Consider the following 18,494-nt stretch of genomic DNA (forward strand, 5'->3'; position numbering starts at 1 on the left):
CATTGGCTGTAGAGAAAACATGGCAAGATGTACAGTTTTCTATATAGTATTAACAGTAATCTGTGCTCTCGTCCCTTCCCGTGCAGCAAAGGTAAAACTGGTTTTGGTTGCTAAGGCTTTAATTATTCTAACTCCAGATGCACGAGTGAGATTTTTTTCCAAATCTTGTTGGAACTTGAAGAACTTCTCCGGAACGGGGCTGAAAATAACCTAAAGACTGTTAGAAAATGACTGCAGTGTGAGTGAGAACTGGCAGGCCCTGTCGTGTGCCGCTCTGGGTAGGAGGCTGAAAGCGCAGGCTGAAGGTGCTCGGTCGGCGCGGTTCGAGCTCCTTTGCAGCCTTTCATGAATGAACTTCCAGAGTTTTTTTTATGAATGGGCGCTCCGTCCTTGAATGAACACTAGACCGCCGCGCTCTGATTGGTCCCGGCGGAAAAAGCCACGCCTATTCTCCCCTCAGCCAGCTGCCATTGGCGGACGCGCCCCAGCTCAGGGCTTCATTCACGAAGTCAATGAAACAAAGGAGCAGGGAGCTGAGCTCGTGAAGGCGGCGATGCGCCAATGGGAGGCCGCCCCCGGGCGCTCAACGGCCTGAACGGCCGCGCGGGCGGGGCTGCGCGGGGCTCCGCATGGGCCGGGAGCCGCCACCGGGTGAGACGCGGGGCCAGAGGGTCGGGGACTCGTCCTTGGACCAGGGGAGGCTCGTTCTTGGGGTCGAGGAGTTCTGTCCCACTCGCTTGCTGAAGTTGTAGGAGCGGCTCGGAGCTCCCCTGGAGTCCCCGTTCATCCAGCCCTCTATCCGGTGCGGGGTGCCCCGCTTGTAGCCCCCGCCCTCGGCAGCTGTTGCCGGCCCGCTGGTAACCTTCCACTGTGTCTCCCCCAGGTGCGCTCCGAGAGCCGGCAGCTCCGCGGCCGCGGAGGTAGCGCCCGGGCGGCAGGATGAAGGGGTACGTGGACCAGCAGGTGCCGTTCACTTTCCCCCAGGTGAGTGGTGGCTCTACCGGGCGTGGGATGGGGCTCGGGGTCGGGGCGGCCCCCGCTCGGAGTCCCGCGCTGATCCGCTCCTCCCGCAGCCGCCGCCGGGCCATGCGGGCTCCGGGTGCCGGACTCCGACGAGCGCTGGGAAGAGCCCCATGGAGCCGGGCTTGCTGCCGGCGCAGGATTCGGAAGGTAAGGGTGGGGGGGCTGGAGGGGGAGGCTGGGGAAGGCTCTGGGCAGGGTCCAGGTCCTCCCCCTGTGCCTCCGCCCCCACCTCCCCGTCCCGCCCGGCGTCTCCCCGCTGGAGCATCCCGCTGTCCCTCCCCAGAGCTCCTCTGAAGAAACCTCTCGCTTTTCGTGCAGACCTCTTCCAGGACTTGAGCCAGTTCCAGGAGACTTGGCTGACAGAAGGTAGGCTCCTTCCCCTCGCTCTGTTTTGGTTTCTTCGTCTTTCGCTTCTTTGTCTTTTTGGTGTTTGTACTGTTCCTTTGCTTTGTTTGCCCAGCTCCAAACATTGAGGATTTTTTTCAGACTTGCCAACCTCTGCGCTGTGTAAATGAAGAAGCATGAATCACACCATTGTGCTGGGTATTTGCTTATGAATGGAACTTGGCCGCCAGCCCGTTTTCCTGGTTACAATTTTTGTTTCAGCCTCTACTTGTAACCGGTTTGATTTTATGCTAATTTGTCGCTGATATTTGTTAGTTACCAAAACATTTATATTTTCTTAAACAAACAATGAACTGTTATTTTAGTTTGGGAGCCGAGGTGCTTTTCCTAAGGTTTTTTCTTTTGGAAGATAATTCTCTGCAAGTACCATCCTGGAATTCATCTTTCTACATTAATATCTAAACTGTTTTCTCTTGGCTTCAAAGAAGAGAAAATCTCAAGTGCTGAGGAGTGCCGATAATTCCAAGTGAAAATGGTTCTAAGCAATGTAGTGAATTTGTTCTAATTTGAGTGCTTCAAATGATCTGTTTTGTAGTGGAACTGAAAAGGTTTCCTTAAAGACAGACTCGTGATCAATAGGAGAGTGCTTACTGTGATATCGGTTCTCAGTAGTTAAATAGTTGTTAAATAATTGTTAAGTAAAGAAATGAAATATTTTTGTGTGCTTTTCAATCTGGAGTAGGTAGAATTCAGTGAGGATTTAAGGGTACAATCGGAATTAACTGAGGCTGTTCTGGGGTTGAAACACTGCTAATTTGGAGCAGGAATGTAGGTATTAATCACTGGCTGCTTGTTGGATCTATGGAGCTGCATGCTTGCTTGGGACTGATTTCTCCACTGAGACGTTTATATCAGAGTCAGATTCCAGCAGTCTCTCAATTTTGAGTTTTCTGATGCTTGATAATGTTTTCAAATATTAATCCGAAGGATTGGGGTCTATTTGTGTGAATTCATTCCCACTCTGCAGATGTTCCATAGTCGGTGCCTCAGGTGGAAAGGAGGTTGCATTGAGGTCTCATAGCAGTGGGTGAAAAAAGGGAACAGACATTAATGTGTTTCATTACCTATAATGCAAACCTTAGAGGAAAAGTAGCAGCACGATGTTATGATTCCTACTGAGTTCCTTCTGCTTGGAGGGAGAACTCCTGAATAGCTCTGAAGATGGAAGGAACTTTGGGTTGTGCTAACAGCTCTGCTCTTTGATTCCTATCAGATGAAATTCCCCCCTTTTCACTCTTTGTAAGTATGAATACTCCATAGCTTTAAAATGCCTTTTGCTCCCATAACTTCAAATGCTTTGCTGCTTTCTGTGAATTATTCCTCGCTCACAACGCACTCAGCAATGATGTGCTGTGCTCTCCATCTTCTGCTGGGTGCAGCTGAGTGGCAGAGCATCCCAACATCTTGTCAAGATCCCACAGCTGAGGATGGGGCTCTGGGTTTCCTATTATCTAATCTTATGCTGCAGTCACAAAAAGTGCAGTGCCTGCAGCGCTCAGTGCCTCATAAAATGTAATGACTTTTATTTTTGATGGACATACAGACCGTTCTTGAAATTACTAATGAATCTTCGGAGCTGAGAAGACAAGATTTTAACGGGGACAAAATGAAATGAGAGGGTAGAGCCCAGAAATAAGAGTCATTAAAGGAAGGCTTTGGAGGTGGCTTTGTGCAATGATTATTTCTGAGAGGGTATAGTAGAAGTAGAGAACAAAAATCTATTGAAGGCTGTTTTGTTGCTGTCTGTTAGCAAGCAGATCTTCCCTTTATCCTTGTTATCAGATTAAACCTTCTGGCTGAACGCAAGAGAAATGCATGTGAGAAAATGCCCTGTGATTAAAAACTACTGCATGCTTTCAGAAAAGAGGAAGGTTTTACACGGCTCATCCGCATCCAGAATCTGTCAGAATGTGCTGATGTGATGCTGGCAGATGGTGACAGTGCAGATCTTGGAATGAAGCTGTCAGCAAAGCGACGCGCACCAAGCTGAGAAACCCAACCTCGGCTCAGAGGGTGTGATTGCATTATTTCTTCTAAGTCACTTTCTGAAGGTGGTTTATATGACGAATTGGGCAGGTTTGCTTCTGTTCCCCTCCTTTTGTGACTTACGGTTCCCGTTAGCTGTCACATTACTTATTTTAAGGAGCAGTGATTGCAGTGAGAAGAGCTCAGCTAGTTCCACTCTAATCCGCTGCCCATTGTTAGCCAGGGATTATTCCCTGAGGTTTATTTTTGGCATGTCTTGTCTATCTGGGCTTCACATGACCGAGATTAGTGGGCTTCCATTCTTCATCTCCCTTTACTCTGACTGCATTGCTTTAGAGCCAAGTGCAGACTTCTGTTCACGCCGCAATATCCAGAGCAAGGTCTGCAGTGAACCAGCAGTATATTTTATAAGTGGTTTTGTGACTTAAGCTGCAAGCTTTCCCTTCCCTGCAGTTAAAGGGACATAAAAGTAATAGCTGGAAGTTATAAAATATTATTGCAACAGGCGTGTGCTGTGGTGAAGGTTCTCCCCAAGATGATTCCTGCTGTGCAGTGAGGGCTGAGGGAAGCAGAGCACACCCATCACCAAGGATTGGGCTCAGTAGTGTTTGTGCTTGGAACGCTGGAAGGAATTATTCCCTGTATGGATGTGCAAGGGTGAAGTTAGGAATGCTGCTCTTGGCAAATGGGAGATGCAGGAAGTGCAGGAGGACGTGTGGCTGACGGCTGTGAAATCACAAGAGCTGGTAACTACAACAAACAAAGCAGCACCACTTGGATATCCAAGCATTCTGGTGTCAAAAGAGTGTACAGTAGCACTCTGGACTATGAAAGCATTTGGTTGTTGTTTTTTTTTTTTTTTTTTTAATGTTAATCTGCCAAAGACACACTTGAGCACCTTGCAATCAAACTCCTTCCTCTATTGTGCTGCTGACTTTTTGCCATGAGGCTCTTCATTTTGGCTGAGGGAGACATTAAGTCTAGACTTTGTGCTGTAAGTGAGATGCTGGAGTTGTTCAGCAATATCTTCTTCCAGGTATTGTTATTTTCCTCCTAAATGTTGTCTTCCTGCCCATCTACAAGTGATCTCCTATCCTGTTAGCAGCTATCCCCTGCTGCTGGAGCTGCTGAAAGGATCCTTCCTATACAAAGATGTAGGTGTGTCATGCTCTGCTTGCTACTTTGGCACAGCCTTTCCAAATCCACCAGCTGATGAGAGTGTTTTCTTTGCTAAATGCCTTTAAAAAAGATCCCACGTGTGATGTTGGTTGGGAAAAGTGAACCTGGAGCTGGTAAACTTGCTGTCACCCTTTTGCTCCTAAGGAAGGGGCGGGATGCTGAAGCATAGCTCTGTGTGCAGCAGAGCTGGATTCACGAATCCCAAAGGGAAGCAGCTCTGTGAGCACTGAAGTGCCTCCCCACAGAAGGCTTGGGTCTTTCCAGCATAGAATCATTTCTACCTTACTGTTAATTACACCATATGAAGTACCAAATCTAATTCTCCTCTCTCTCTCTCTCTCTCTCTTCCCCCTCCCCCTGGCAGCTCAGGTTCCAGACAGCGATGAGCAATTTGTGCCTGACTTCCATTCAGAAAACCGTAAGTGGCGTGGGGCTGGTGTGCACCTCAAGGGAGAAGGGCTGGATACGTTTCCAGGATCCATTTCCCCCCAAAGGACTCTGCAGATGTGATACAGATATGGAGGCTGAAGTGCTCTGCTCAGTCCTGCTTTGTTGTGACAGTGACAACGAAGCCCCAGTGTTTCCCATTCATACAATGCAGGGATGTCTGTGTGCTCGGAGCTACCAAACCTTCTGCTGAGCAGATTCAGTGGGTGTGTTTTCAGGTGGTGCACGTGTGAATGATCAGGCATCCTGAAGAGCTTATAGAGTGCATTAATATCAAATCAAAGGTAGAATTTGTGCTGCTGTTCAGCCCAGATTGGAAGGAGTTAGGCTATGTGTGGAATTCTGGGTGTTGCATGTCCTAGGGGGGAACACTCTGGGGCTCTGCTCACCCACATGAGCTCATGCTGCCCTTAGAAACTGAAAACGTGCTGAAAATAGCCCTGTTTGCACCAGAGTGTGCAAAGCACAGCATTTGCATCCATCCTGCAGAGCACTGAGCACTGTGCAGGTCCCACATAGGGCTGGGAGCTTCTGCCCACGGCTATGCAGCAATTCCTGCTCCTCTCCTGCCCAAATGCCAATGGCACAGCAGTCGCTCCATCCCCTGGGCAGGGTGTAAATGTTCATTTACAGCCACTGCAGTCAGCTGTGCTGTTATCCCATCTCTGTTCCTCTCTGCTTGGGGCAGTTTTCCCCATGAAAACCAAAACAAAATGCTCCTCCGAGTGGTTTTCTCCTCCTTCTTTCCCAGCTTGGCTCTGGGTGTGCTCTCTGAGTCATGCAGCTTGTTTCTTCCTCTCTTTGACCTAGAACTGAGAGGAGGGCCGGTCCCATGTTTCTATCTCAATGAATGAGCCAGTTGTAATGCGATCGCCTGTTCCAGCTAGCAGGGGCCAGAAGGAGTGGGCTGCTCCCAGCACGTTTTACTGCTCGAGGTTTCAATGGAGCTCAGTGTACTGGGCAGAGTATTTCTACTTGTTTTTTTTTGTTGTTGTTGTTTTGTTTTTCCCACTGCAGGTTCAACCAATACATCAGTGTTTTTTAGATGGGTTCTGTCTATCCCTTTACGTTGTGCATTGGGAAGAGTAGCTCAGGGTTCCCCTCGAGCCCCTCATCCTCAGGGAGCCAAAAACAGTTTGAGGTTCTACTCTCTGATGGACATATTTATTTGCTCTGATTCTGTCAGGCTGCTTGGATCCCTCTGGGTGCTGGCATGATGCAGAGGGTGATGACAGGCTTTCCTGGAGTGAGCTGAATCCCGAGGCAGGCAAACAGAGCCAGACTGGTGGGCTACTTTTTTCCCCCCTTCTTGCAGAGATCTAATTCTGAAGCAGGGTGGGGGAAGTGGTAGCAGTAAGAAGTGGTCAGAACATTACGTACTGAGGGAAAGAAGCAGCAGCCCCTTCCCCAGTCCTCTTGTTAGGAGCTTGCTGTGGCACTTAGGAATTGCCAGGCTTGCAGTGAAGCACAGCTGGTGCTCCTATGGCACAGGTTAGTGCAGAAACAAACCCAGCAAAATGAGTTATTCATGGTTCAGGATGTGATCTTCCACCCTTTAAACTATAATCACAGCTTTGGACATCCCACTCCTCGTAAGCAGGGTTGTGTCACCTCAAAGAGGTGGGAGGAAACTGGCAAAAGGACTGCAGCAAGCCTTGGGAAGGGCTCAGCCCTCATTTGGGAGACTGATCTCCCCCTTGTTTGTATAAACAGAGCTGGGCATTTCTTTAGGGTTACTCTTCCTTCCTCCCTAAGTGCCATAGCCTCCTACCAGCAGCAGCAGAGCCCATAGGCAAAAGATGCTCACCACATCCCTAAGCCAGGGTGAGATTTCCAGAGGAATGGGTGAAGGAAGTTGAGTTCCCTGCTGGATTTAATTAAGCACAAGAAGTAACGCTACCCACATCCTGACACTGTGAACTGCAACCCACGTTTGTTATTCATGAAACCTTAACCAGCCCAGAAATATTCCTCCTATTACAGGCTAGGAGGGAGGCTGCAGAGAGGACCTGCAAGCTGCTCTGCCAGCCTGGAGGTGGGTTTGGTGAAAACAGGGACCTGAAGTCAGGTTCTGCTGTGTGCTCTGTGTGAGCAGTGATGTGGCTCTTCTAGAGCAGGACCTCCAGTTCTGAGTTGGTTGTGCTTCTGGAAATGCTTTTTGTGTGAGTTAGTCTGGTGACTGCCTGTAATAGGATGCAATGTATGTAATAGGATGCAATCTATAATAGTATTTTCCCAGGGAAAGCCTCAGCTTATTGTCTACAGAAGCCTCACGCTTATTTTCATGCAGGACAAACCATGCAATCGGGAAATCCGTAGTGTAGCATCATATTATTGCATTATAACTTAATGCAGCGTTACATGCTAATGCTACCCATAAGACATGTTTAACAAGTATGCCAACAGAAGAGAGTTTTGTCTGGTGATGCAAACCAAAGCTTTGCTTTCATGTGTTGAAAAATAGGATTCCTGCACGCAATCCCTCAGGACTTCCTCCATAAATGAGGGAAGTTTCAGCTTGATTTTTTTTCCCACCTTTCCCCCTCAGTAGCTTTTCACAGTCCTCCTGCAAAGATTAAAAAGGAGCCACAGAGTCCCTCCTCGGACCCCACGCTGTCCTGCAACCACAAGCAGCCATTCCAATACCACAATGGAGAGCAGTGCCTTTACGCCAGGTAACGCAGGGAGGGATGGGGGCTGTTGGGAAACTGGGTGCTGCTGTGTTATCTGATGAGCTCTTATTGCCACAACCTGACTTGGGGGAGGGCAGCGTGGTATGGATCTGCAGCATGGATCACACAGGGGTTGATATTTCCAATGCATGGGATAGCTTGGAGCTATGGGGAGATCAGGGCCAGCATCTTTTTTCCTCCCTAGTGCTGATGAGAGCAATACTGAGTGCATTATAACCATAGGATTGTAATGCTCCAATATCTGTTTGACTCCCCCAGTGCCTATGATCAACCCAGACCGGTTGGGATCAAGTCCCCTGACCCAGGAACCCCAATCCAGTCACAGCTCCAGCAGTTTCCCAGACAGGACAGGAACTTCCTGACCCCTTCAGGGCCACCCCACCCCACGTCCAGCTGTGGATACCTCATTGAAAACAGGTGAGCTGTGGCAGCCATTGGCTGGGTCTGTCTGTTTGGGTTTGGGAAGGAGAGATGGCTGCATCAGCAGGGCAGGAAGGGGACCGTGCCACTCTGCTCTGCCCTTGTGGGACCCCCCAGAGCAACAAAGATGTGGGATGGGTTCAGAGAAGGCCACAGGGATGCTGAGAGCCTACAGCACCTCTGCTATGGAGAAAGGTTGAGGGAGAAGAGAAGGCTCTGGGGGCGACCTCATTGCAGCCACCTTGTACTTGAGAGAAGCTTATAAACAGGAGAGTCCCTTTATACTAAAAGGGAGATGTAGGTGATATGGGAGGAGAAAATTCTTTACCCAGAGAACGGTGAGGTGCTGGAGGTGCCCTTGCCTGGAGGTGTCAATGGCCATGGATGGGCCCTGGGAGTCTGAGTTGCTGAGGGCACCCAGCCCATGGCAGGAGGAGTGGAGCCAGATACTTTTAGGATCCCTTCCAATACAACCATTCTATGATCCCAAGTGCTCAGCTTCCAGCAATCCCCCCAGCCTAAAGCACCACGAATCCACATCTGATGCCAAGGGGTTTGAAGGGAAGTCTGAACTTGAAGCTCATCAGCTGCAAACGATGGGCTGTGTTGTTGTCATTGCAAATACCCACTGTAGGGTCGACTCCCTGCCTCACCTCTGTGTGCAGCTCCTCCAGCCCACACAGCAAGCGGGACGAGGCCTTTTGTCCCCTGGAGCAGCCCAACACCAGCTCAGAAGCCTAGGAAAGCATCCCACGCCCTCTCTTCTCTTGCAGCTCTGCCTACCAGCCGCCTGTGGAGATGTGCCGCTCCTTCCCCTCCTCCCAGGGCATGGCCCGGGATGCTCCCATCACCTACCAGCGCCCCATATCTGAGCAATGCCTCCAGTTCCCCCCACAGGGCTTCAAGCAAGAGTTCCATGACCCTCGGTATGAGCAGGCAGGCAGCAGCTGCCAGTACCCAGCAGCCGTGGTCATCAAGCAGGAGCAGGTGGACTACATGTATGACTCAGGTGGGCAAAGGGAGCTCCTTCTGACCGTGGCATTGCTATGGGTGAGCCAAGTCCGTGGGTGAACATCAATCGTTGGTGGGTTCTGGCCTTTCCAATTGTGCTTTGTTGCATCTTCAGGAGCTGGGAAGGTGGCTGTGTAGTGGGGAATGCAAGCAGTTCTGGCTGCTTGGGGCCCTGAAGGGGAGGTCAGGGCATTCAGTTTCTGTAAGGTGCTACAGGAAGGAATTTCTGGTAGGTTGAAAACTAGATATAGGAGCTCAAAGGTGAAGATAACCCCACTCAGACTAGATTTAAGGCATGCATCTTCTTGTTTTACAAGAGAGCAAGCAGCCTTTGGAGGAGGCTTTGCAATTCCTTGATTAACCTAGAAAAGCTTGGCTTATTCTTAAGCCTGTTTTGGCAGCCCTGGAGGTCAAACGTTCTTCCTTGCCTCCTGCTGAAGTTGAGTGCCTTTGGACAACAGCTGATTTTGACAGGATGAGAAGCCCGTTCTGACTTGAAGTGTTCTCCTGCCCACTCCTTTCTGGTGAAGCTGCCCCAGAAACTGCAAGGTTTTGCTCATTGCTACATCCTGTGCTCTCTGGTGAGGTCTGAACCAGATTTCTATTCCCCCTCCCCCCCTCCCGCAGCCTTTCCAGAGCAACGTGGGCATGTGGGATCGCATTCATCAAAAAGTGAATTTATAAAGCATGAGAAAGGAGCCCTGCGTTTGTAGGTAATTAAAAACCTGGGAAATGGTCATGCAATGCCATACCTCATTTCAGCCAGACTGGATCACTGCATTAATAAACACCACTGATTTCATTTGCATTAATGGAACCAAAACCGGCTTCTTGGCCACAGTCTCTGAAAACCACTTGGGCCCCTGCCCAGCTCAGTGCATTTGGGAAGTTTGGACGAGAATCTTGCATTCTTAGATATATTTTTATCTGGTCAGGTAATGCTGATCATTCTGGTTGGATTCCAAGGGCGAGTCCCTGAAGGCAGGAGCTTGGCTCTGCCAAAGGACTGGCAGAGAAACTGGAATTGGGCTTGTCTCTCTGCTTCATTTTCTGCTCTACAAGTTCTCTTGTATTTTGATAGCAATGCATTGCCACTGCCATAGAGCAAGAAATGATACAAATGGAAGCATACAGCCAGGGGAACTGTTTGCCCCGATGCCAAGGAATCATAGGAGCTGTTTCTCTGTGCTGCCCAGGTCTGTGATTTGGGTTACAGATCTGTGCAAACAAGTGCAACAACATACACAAGCAGATAAACTTCCTTTTAGCTCCTGGCAGCTGGAGAATGATGTGCACTGTATTAAAAGGAACTTTTTCCTTCCCCTTTAGCTTTTTTTTTTTTTTTTTTGTCTATCTCCTTGGTAATAAGAGGCATCAGAAACAGGATCTTGGAGGAATCTCAAGACTTCTGTTATTCACTTCCTTCAGAAGGCTTTTGGAGACCATAGCAGTGCTTACATAGAAGACCCTGACCAGATGAATTAATATGTTGGAGAGCCCTGTGCAGGGAACTCCAACACTGGGTGCTGAAGTTTCCCATTGAAGGCATTAGAAACGGAGGAGAGGGAAAAGATGTTCCAAGCTTCAAGGGGAGTTTCCCTCTTGATGGGGATGTGGAGGCTGGCAGGAAGCAGAGAGGGAGAGATATGAGATCAGCGTGGATGGAATTATACCAAAAACCTTCTACCATTAACAGCAGAAAGGAAGGCATCCAATATCTCAGAGCCAGTACAGAACATCCACCTCAGGTCTCTGCAGCAGAGGTGACCCTGAGCTGCTCAGGATGCAGGGTTTGCATTGTGCTATAAGATGATGCTATGGGGCAGTGCTGTGAGGTGACCCTATGGGATAGTGCTATGGGGTAGCACTATGGGGTTACACTCTGTGCCCTCCTAGCCCCGTTCCTCTGCTCTGAATGGAAGCAGAGGGATTTCCAGCACAAAATGGAGGTGCTGGGATCACCTTCCGCTGCTGCCTCGTACCCGCAGCTGCTGTTGGCTGCTGGAAACCTGAGTGCTGCTCCTTGCAGCAAAACCCTGTGCTGTGTGAGATAAACCTGCTGCCTGCTGATGAGCGGAGCTAAAAGCTTGCCACTAAAGCAGGTTGGCAGCCCCCATGCTGGCCTGTCCCATGGCCATAGCACAGAGCTCAGTGCAGGTCTCTCTGTCGGTGTCAGCCTCCACCTGCTGAGCAGGGCAAGGCAGAGCAAACAGCAGAGATCTCAGAGGGTCACCAACAGAAATCGAGTTCATGGTTCTGAAAATAGCTCTCTATGTGCCAGAGCAATTGGATAATTCTCATTTTCCACAAGGGAAAAATCTTATTTGTTTCTGTCCGAAGATGTGCTGCTCTGACAGTGCTCACCCCATATGCTGCTCTAGAGGGAATGTTCCTTCTGCTTTCCCTGTGTTTTAAAGGAGGTTTTGAATTTATTCCTTTTTAGCAGACATAGATCCACCACTAAAAGCTCATGTGGGAGCAGGGAACACTGTGCCCCTGCTGACCATGCTTTCACTGGGCCTTGCTGGGCAGATGGGAGAGAAAATGGGCAAACCCAGGGAACCTCTTCTTTGAGAGTGGTTTAAGACTGTAATAATGCAGAGTCTGTCAGCTCAGAACACCCTTCTGCCCTAAGCATCAGCAAAATGTCTGTGGGCACTGATGGCTTTACATGGGAGTATGAAGGACATGGGCTGCATTCACCCAGAGCTCCCAATTACAGCTTCCCATCCAGAGGGGTTTTGATACAGGATGCAGAAACAAGGTAGAGAGGATATAAATTATGGCATCTAGGCAATGATATGTGCTGCACAGAGATCTGAAGAAGTCTTTCTGCTTCATTTTGGACTCTGATTGTTTTTGCCTTTATATTGGCTCTATTTCAAGGGGAAGACACTGCATATCGGCACCTGAATGTTGGCTGCTCTCTGTTCACATCTTCACTGTGCCCCTAAAAAAAAAAAAACCATAATGCCACCTCCACCTGTGAAAACAGCACCAGAGTGCATGGTTATCTTATATTAAGCTTCACATAAGGGAGAGGAGATGTGCAAACTGAGCCTGTTGCCCCAGACCTGATGTGAAGGGCTGTTCTGGAGGAAGCCAGGTAGCACCATGGAGATGAACTGATTCAATCCATGGTACAAAATGTGGTGAAGATAAAGTTGTAGTGGGGTAGCTGGGCTGGAAGAAGGGGTCTGTTTGTCACCTGAGAGCTGTGCTTGTGCTGCCCTGTCTGCTTCTGACTCCTTTGTGCCTTCCTTCCCCTTCCAGGCTGCAGCTATGACAAGCAGATGAGGCCCTTTGCTGACGATGTCTGCGTTGTTCCAGAAAAATTTGAAGGTTAGAGAAAGAGTAACTTCTTTTAAATAGGGTTATCCAGCCTCTGTGCTCATGGCTTGGCCACTGCCTGCATTGCTCATAGTGGATTTGCTGTGATTCATGAGCAGCTCTTTGGCACCCCATTTCCTGAGCATCTTTAGCAGCAGATTCTAACGATTGTATCTTAATTGGGAAGTGCATTAGAGCTTCTAGAAGAGCTGCTGGTGAATTTGCTGCTTTGGTTAGCATGAACTGAAATATTCTGGGTAAGCTTTTATGGGATGTGCTCTCTTTGCATCTGTGTTTTACCCTCAGAAGTAATTTGTTTGTCCCTCTCAACAGGTGACATCAAGCAGGAGGTTGGAGGGTACCGGGAGGGCCCCCCCTACCAGCGGAGGGGATCTCTCCAGCTTTGGCAGTTCCTTGTGGCTCTATTGGATGATCCCACCAACTCCCACTTCATCGCCTGGACTGGAAGAGGGATGGAGTTCAAGCTGATTGAACCAGAAGAGGTGAAGCCCTCTTGTTTCTCTGTAGGCTCAGGGGGAGCAGCTGCTGACCTCTGAGACCTCCAAGTCCAACCTCAGTCCACCCCCACCAACCACATCTCAGTGCCACACTTTCGCTGTTCTTAATGTCCTGCAGGCAATTGGAACTGCTGAGCCCATGCTATCATTTGAGCCTCTTCTTAAATGCTGTAAATGTTTCTATACGGACTGTGGTCCCCTTTATCCAAAGTTGATCGGCTGGATGGTGTTCTCTGTTTACAGCTGCTCACATGCTCTGTGGCTTTATCCTGCAGGTAGCCAGGCTGTGGGGCATCCAGAAGAACCGGCCAGCCATGAACTACGACAAGCTGAGCCGCTCTCTTCGCTACTATTATGAGAAAGGCATCATGCAGAAGGTGAGTTTGCAAAGAATCAGAGAATCGTACAATGGCCTGGGTTGCAAAGGACCACAGTGCTCATCTGGTTCCAACCCCCTGCTATGTGCAGGGTCGCCAACCAGCAGCCCAGGCTGCCCAGAGCCACATCCAGCCTGGCCTTGAATGCCTGCAGGGATGGGGCATCCACAGCCTCCTTGGACAACCTGTTCCAGTGCCTCACCACCCTCTGGGAGAAAAAATTCCTTGTAATATCCAACCTAAACCTCCCCTGTCTCAGTTTAAAACCATTCCCTCTTGTCCTATCACTGCCCGCCCCCATAAACAGAGCTGGAGCTTTTGTGCCGCTTGTGATGGTCCTTTTGACAGAGCCAGGAAGCCCTGCAGGTGCACCATATCCTTGGCTCGCTGATTTACTCACTCCTTATCCACTCTCTGCAGCAGCTAAATGAGGATGGTGCAAAGGAGCTGAAGCCAGGAATGCCATAAAGAATTTATGGCTCCTCTCTGTATTATTTTCCTGCATATCAGTAGTAAGAAGAGCTTGAATTTAGGTAGCTACAAAGGTGTACGATCAGCTGAGAGAGAGATCCACTGCCTGTGGCTTGGCCCTGCGTGGTGGGGATGTTCTCTCCCAGATCCAGGACATTGGAGGGGATAACTATGTGTGTGACACTGTGCTGGGCAATGAGGTGGTTGGCAGCATCCTCTGCTCTCTCTCTCCCTACAGGTGGCAGGGGAGCGCTATGTCTACAAGTTCGTGTGTGAGCCTGAGGCTCTGTTCTCTCTGGCCTTCCCTGACAACCAGAGGCCGGCCCTGAAGGCAGAGCTGGAGCGGCAGATCAGTGAGGAGGACACGGTGCCTCTGTCCCACCTCGATGAGAGCACTGCTTACCTGCCTGACCTTGGGAGCCTTCCCCCGCAACTCTACGGCAAAGGCTACACCTACTAGAGCTGCTGGAGCTGTGTGCCACCCTGCTTGTGTATATAAGGAGATGTCTGGTTAGTATCCAAGCTGTATAGGTGTTTTCCCAGGCCAGCCTGGGGCTGCACGGAACTATGATACCTGCTGTGGGCAGGAGAAAGTGTTCAGGTTGACGTGTGGATGGATAACCAGGGGGTTAATGGGGCTGCTGGGTGCTGGTGGTGCCAACCCCATATCTGGCAGGATGGAACCACTCCTCAGTGTGAAGTCATCACCTGAGCAGGGCAGCTGTGGCTTCCCAGCATCACAGGTGGTTGCTGCCTACAGCAGGAGCCCACCTACAACATCTCTCTCCTTGGCAGAGGTGATACCATCCTGCTCAGCTTTTTCTCACAGCTGGGGATGCTACAGCTGCTTCTGGCTGTGTTCCTCCAGTGCTGATTCCCTGGGTATTCTGCCCTCAGCCAGAAGCAGCCCAGACATGTGCAGATTCACCTCCTCAGGGCCAAACTTCCCTTCTGCCCAGAAGAGCTGTGCCATGTGGCTGCAGACCAAATGCCTCCCCCAGAACTGCTCTGTTGGCACTGAGAAATACCCATCTTGTATGTGCATGCTCCTGCATTGCCACCTCCTTGCCTGCAGCACCTCATGCCAGGGCTGCTACATATTTCTGAGCTGGGCAGCTGAAGATGTGGGCCAGAGTGAGAGCACTCTGTGTGCATGGCTCTGAAACCAGCACAGAGCAACCACAGAGCTGCCTTACTCTGTGACTCAAATCAATGTCATTGCCTCTGCCACCTGTGCAGCAGTGTGGTGTGGCTGTTTCAGTCTAGACAAGGGCTAGAACCATCTCCAGGATCTTTGGAGGCTCATGGGCTTGGCTAGAAAATCATCTGAGGTGTGAAAAGAACCTGAGAGGGAGGGGGGAGGGATTATGAAAATGCTCTCTGGAATAGCTTAAAGCAGAGCTCTTACCATCTGAATTTAGACCTAACCTCTGCATGTGTTTCCTTCAAAGAGGTAAAGTCTGAAGTGGGGGAAAGGCAAATATATCTGCAGCCCAAAGCAGCACTTTAACTGTTTTTCCACAATAGTGAAAATTCACAGTGGGCACCACATCCCCAAGGAGAGGTGCTGCATTTCTTAATTAATAATTGCAATCTGTTGCCCATTTGGGTGAGCAGCAGCGTGGTGAATCTGTACCAAAACAGCTTCTTTCCTCCTTGACTGAAAGACCCATTCCCTCTGTGCTTCAGCTCTGCAGGGCTGGGGGAGGGGGTAGAGGAGCAGCCTCCTCTTCTGCTGCCTTCCCATGCTCAGCCCTGGGCTCCCAGCCCTGCTGCCTCATCCCACTCCACCGAGTGCCTCCGCTGTCCCAAAGTGATGGCAAAAGGAGACCCTGCTGTTGGTATAATCTGCCTTTACTATTTATGAGTGTAAAAAAATACTATAATTAATAAATTGGTCTATGTCTTTGGCTGCTGCCCCTTCCTTTTAGCCCCCGGCTGTTCCACCAGCTTGCTTCGACTCGATGCCTCAAAGCTGTGGGATGGCTGAAGCAATTTGTTTTCTGGAGTTCTTTGGGCTACACTTGAGCCCATTCAAGTTTCCTTCCAGAAAGGAGGAGGGAGCTGATCATCAGGAGGATGACATTGCAGCCCCATCTTTCACTCGGAGTTGTCAGTGCACGGATCAATGCTGCACGGAGCAGTTCTGGGAATCAGCAAGATCAGGTTCTCATAATTGAGGGGGGGGGTGACCTCCAAAGGGCAGAGATTTATAATACCCACAGCAGAGAGTGGGAGCTTATGAATGCACTCTGCAGTCCCAGTTCAGCCAGGCCAAGGATGGTGGGGTGCCAAGTGCCACCACTCCTTGTGCAGCTCCTGGAGGTGCCAACTCCATCCCACCCTGCGTGGGAGTTTCCAGCACTCCAAAACCCAAATGCTCACAGTTGCAGCCAGCAGTGCTGCTTTTCTCCAAGCTGGATCCTTGTGGCACATCCATGGGTGCAAGGGGTTGTGCAGATGCTGCTCCTGCACAGCACTGTCCCTTCCCCCTATGAATTCCCAGCTCTGCTCCATGCTCGGTGGGTAGGAGAGGGAGGAAGGACATAGCTCACACCATTGCTCTTCATGGAAAAGCCCCCAGGGGCAATTTCTGCTCATGACAACGCTCTGCCACCTGGATGCAAGTACACCTGATATTCTCACACTTTCTACTATTGTTTCCTCACCCTATTTAAGATTTATCCTACTGGCTTATCCCTCGGGCTACGATGGTGCTTTGGGAGCAGCAGGAAATAAACCCTCAGCACTCATTTCTTTCCAATTTTACCTTTTTCTAGCATGCCTGTTCAACGGGTTGCTCCTGTTGCCATGGCCTTACTGTCCCTCTGCCTCCAGTAACAGCCCAGAGCCCAGCAGGATGTGCTGTAAATCTCTCACACAGAACACAATGCAAAGTTCCATTCTGGTCATAGTAAATAATTAACGTGCAACATTACAGCATGTCCCAGATGTACCCTTAAGTGTGTGATGTCTGGGACAAAGGAATGAGCCCTAACAGGTTGCCAAGTGGAGCTGAGCTCTCTTGAGACCACAGCTATAGGATTTTCTGAATTCAGAAAATGGAGCTTGGTGCAGGAAATATTCTACCACTGGATTCCATAAGGCTGAATGGTGATAATGAAGAAAAGCAACAGCAAATCTCGCCTGACCGGGAGGAGGATTATTAAAACAATGCAAACATCTCTCCCTGATCCAGCACAGAGTGCAGCAGGCACTGCTCCACTGCTTTGGTTGGTGCAGGTCCTGTCCCAGGAGCAGCAGACAGAATGCTGAGCAGTGCATGCCACACCATTACACGCCATGGGTGAGCACAACCCCAGGGGCACTAACAGCAGGACAACCAAACCCCTGCAAGGTTTTATGCAGGTGTTAACACTCCTGAAAAGGACACAGACATTGGGCTTGCAGATACGCTCAAGAGATTTGCTCTGCTAAATTCCTCAGCCCTATGATGCCACTTCTGCACATCTCCCCCTCCTCCTTGAATCACAGGAACAGGTGTCATCCACAATAGCAGCTCGTTAGCTGGAGCAGTTAATGGCACCTGAAGTGCCTCTCATCTTCTGGCTCAGCTCCATGGCACCTTTTTCTATTTCTCTAAGTGAGTTTGGGGTTCACTGCTGCCCTTTCTGCTTTCATTCCATCAGATAGAGACAGACAGAGCCCCCAGGGTCAAGCAGACACATCCCAGCAGCTGACAGCCCCAACCAAACCACTTTCTGCCTATCCAAAACCCTGGCCATAGTTCAAGGATCCCAGTACAAATGAATTAAATGTGAGTTATTAAAGAGGGAACAACAACAAAAAAAAGCAAGGCCAAGAAGACCAACCCCATAAACAGCACAGCAGGCACAGCAATTTTGAAGCATTTGCATTAATGCACAAAAGGAACATAGAAATTATGAAAATTATGAAAGAAATCGGTGCAAGGATGCACACCTGAGCACAGGTGAGCAGTGCCTGTGTTCACCACTGGTGCTGCAGGGACTCTGAGTGCTCTCCCCGACTCTGATCCTTAGGTTTCCCTGGATTTGTAGTGCAGAAGGTCACACCTCCATGCTCAGAGGCAGCTCACTGCAGGAGGACCCCAGGGCTCCAGCAGACACCCAGAGGGCAGAGCTTGGCAGCCGTGGCCCTCAGCACTGCTCAGTATCACCTGTGTCACCCAGCAGCTCCTCCTCCCCTTGCTGGCTCTGCTCAGTTGCACCAGTCTGACAATGGATTTCCATCAGCAGAGTTTTCAGGTACTGACAGTGGGGCAGAACTTGGTGGTAGAAATGAATGGTAACACTTCCAAAACAGCCAGGAGCCACCAGGATCCAATTTGTTTCCACTTCTTTGCTTTTATTCTGGCCTGTTGTTTCAAAAAGAGAAGAGAAACTTTTCTGCATTCAAGGATTCCCTCCTTTCTTTCCTGAACACAGACTGCTGGCCAAGCAGCTCCCTGAGCTCCAGCACCATTTTCAGCCCAGACCAAGCAGCACAACGCAGCTCCAGCACAGAGATACCAGCCCAAGGATTTATGCAGGTGACAGAAAATGCACACACAAAACACGTGTGCTAAAAATGGGTACTCACTGTATTCCCAGCTGGCTTGAAGAGAACAATACATTCATAAATGAAAAATTCCA

At 49.8% G+C, this 18,494-nt stretch overlaps 1 protein-coding gene across 3 annotated transcripts; it reads left to right on the forward strand.

Moving 5' to 3' along the window:
• The first annotated feature begins 477 nt into the window (after nt 1–477).
• ETV4 (ETS variant transcription factor 4) lies at nt 478–15,770 on the forward strand. Of its 3 annotated transcripts, none has more exons than XM_085211160.1 (12): nt 478–651; nt 884–984; nt 1,074–1,170; nt 1,342–1,389; nt 4,958–5,011; nt 7,592–7,715; nt 7,992–8,150; nt 8,927–9,162; nt 12,438–12,506; nt 12,828–12,997; nt 13,288–13,389; nt 14,099–15,770. In XM_085211160.1, exons 2-12 carry the CDS (start codon nt 940–942, stop codon nt 14,318–14,320), a joined length of 1,326 nt encoding a protein of 441 aa, XP_085067286.1. In that variant the 5' UTR covers nt 478–651; nt 884–939; the 3' UTR covers nt 14,321–15,770. The 3 variants fall into 3 exon arrangements, with proteins under 3 accessions (XP_085067286.1, XP_010722860.2, XP_085067285.1); XM_010724558.4 differs by having other exon boundaries at nt 479–651; nt 7,589–7,715; XM_085211159.1 differs by lacking the exon at nt 478–651 and adding an exon at nt 778–802 and having other exon boundaries at nt 7,589–7,715.
• Nucleotides 15,771–18,494: the final 2,724 nt, after the last annotated feature.

This window comes from Meleagris gallopavo, chromosome 29 (assembly GCF_905368555.1).
Source record: "Meleagris gallopavo chromosome 29, MGAL_WU_HG_1.1, whole genome shotgun sequence".
Taxonomy (NCBI): Eukaryota; Metazoa; Chordata; class Aves; order Galliformes; family Phasianidae; genus Meleagris; species Meleagris gallopavo.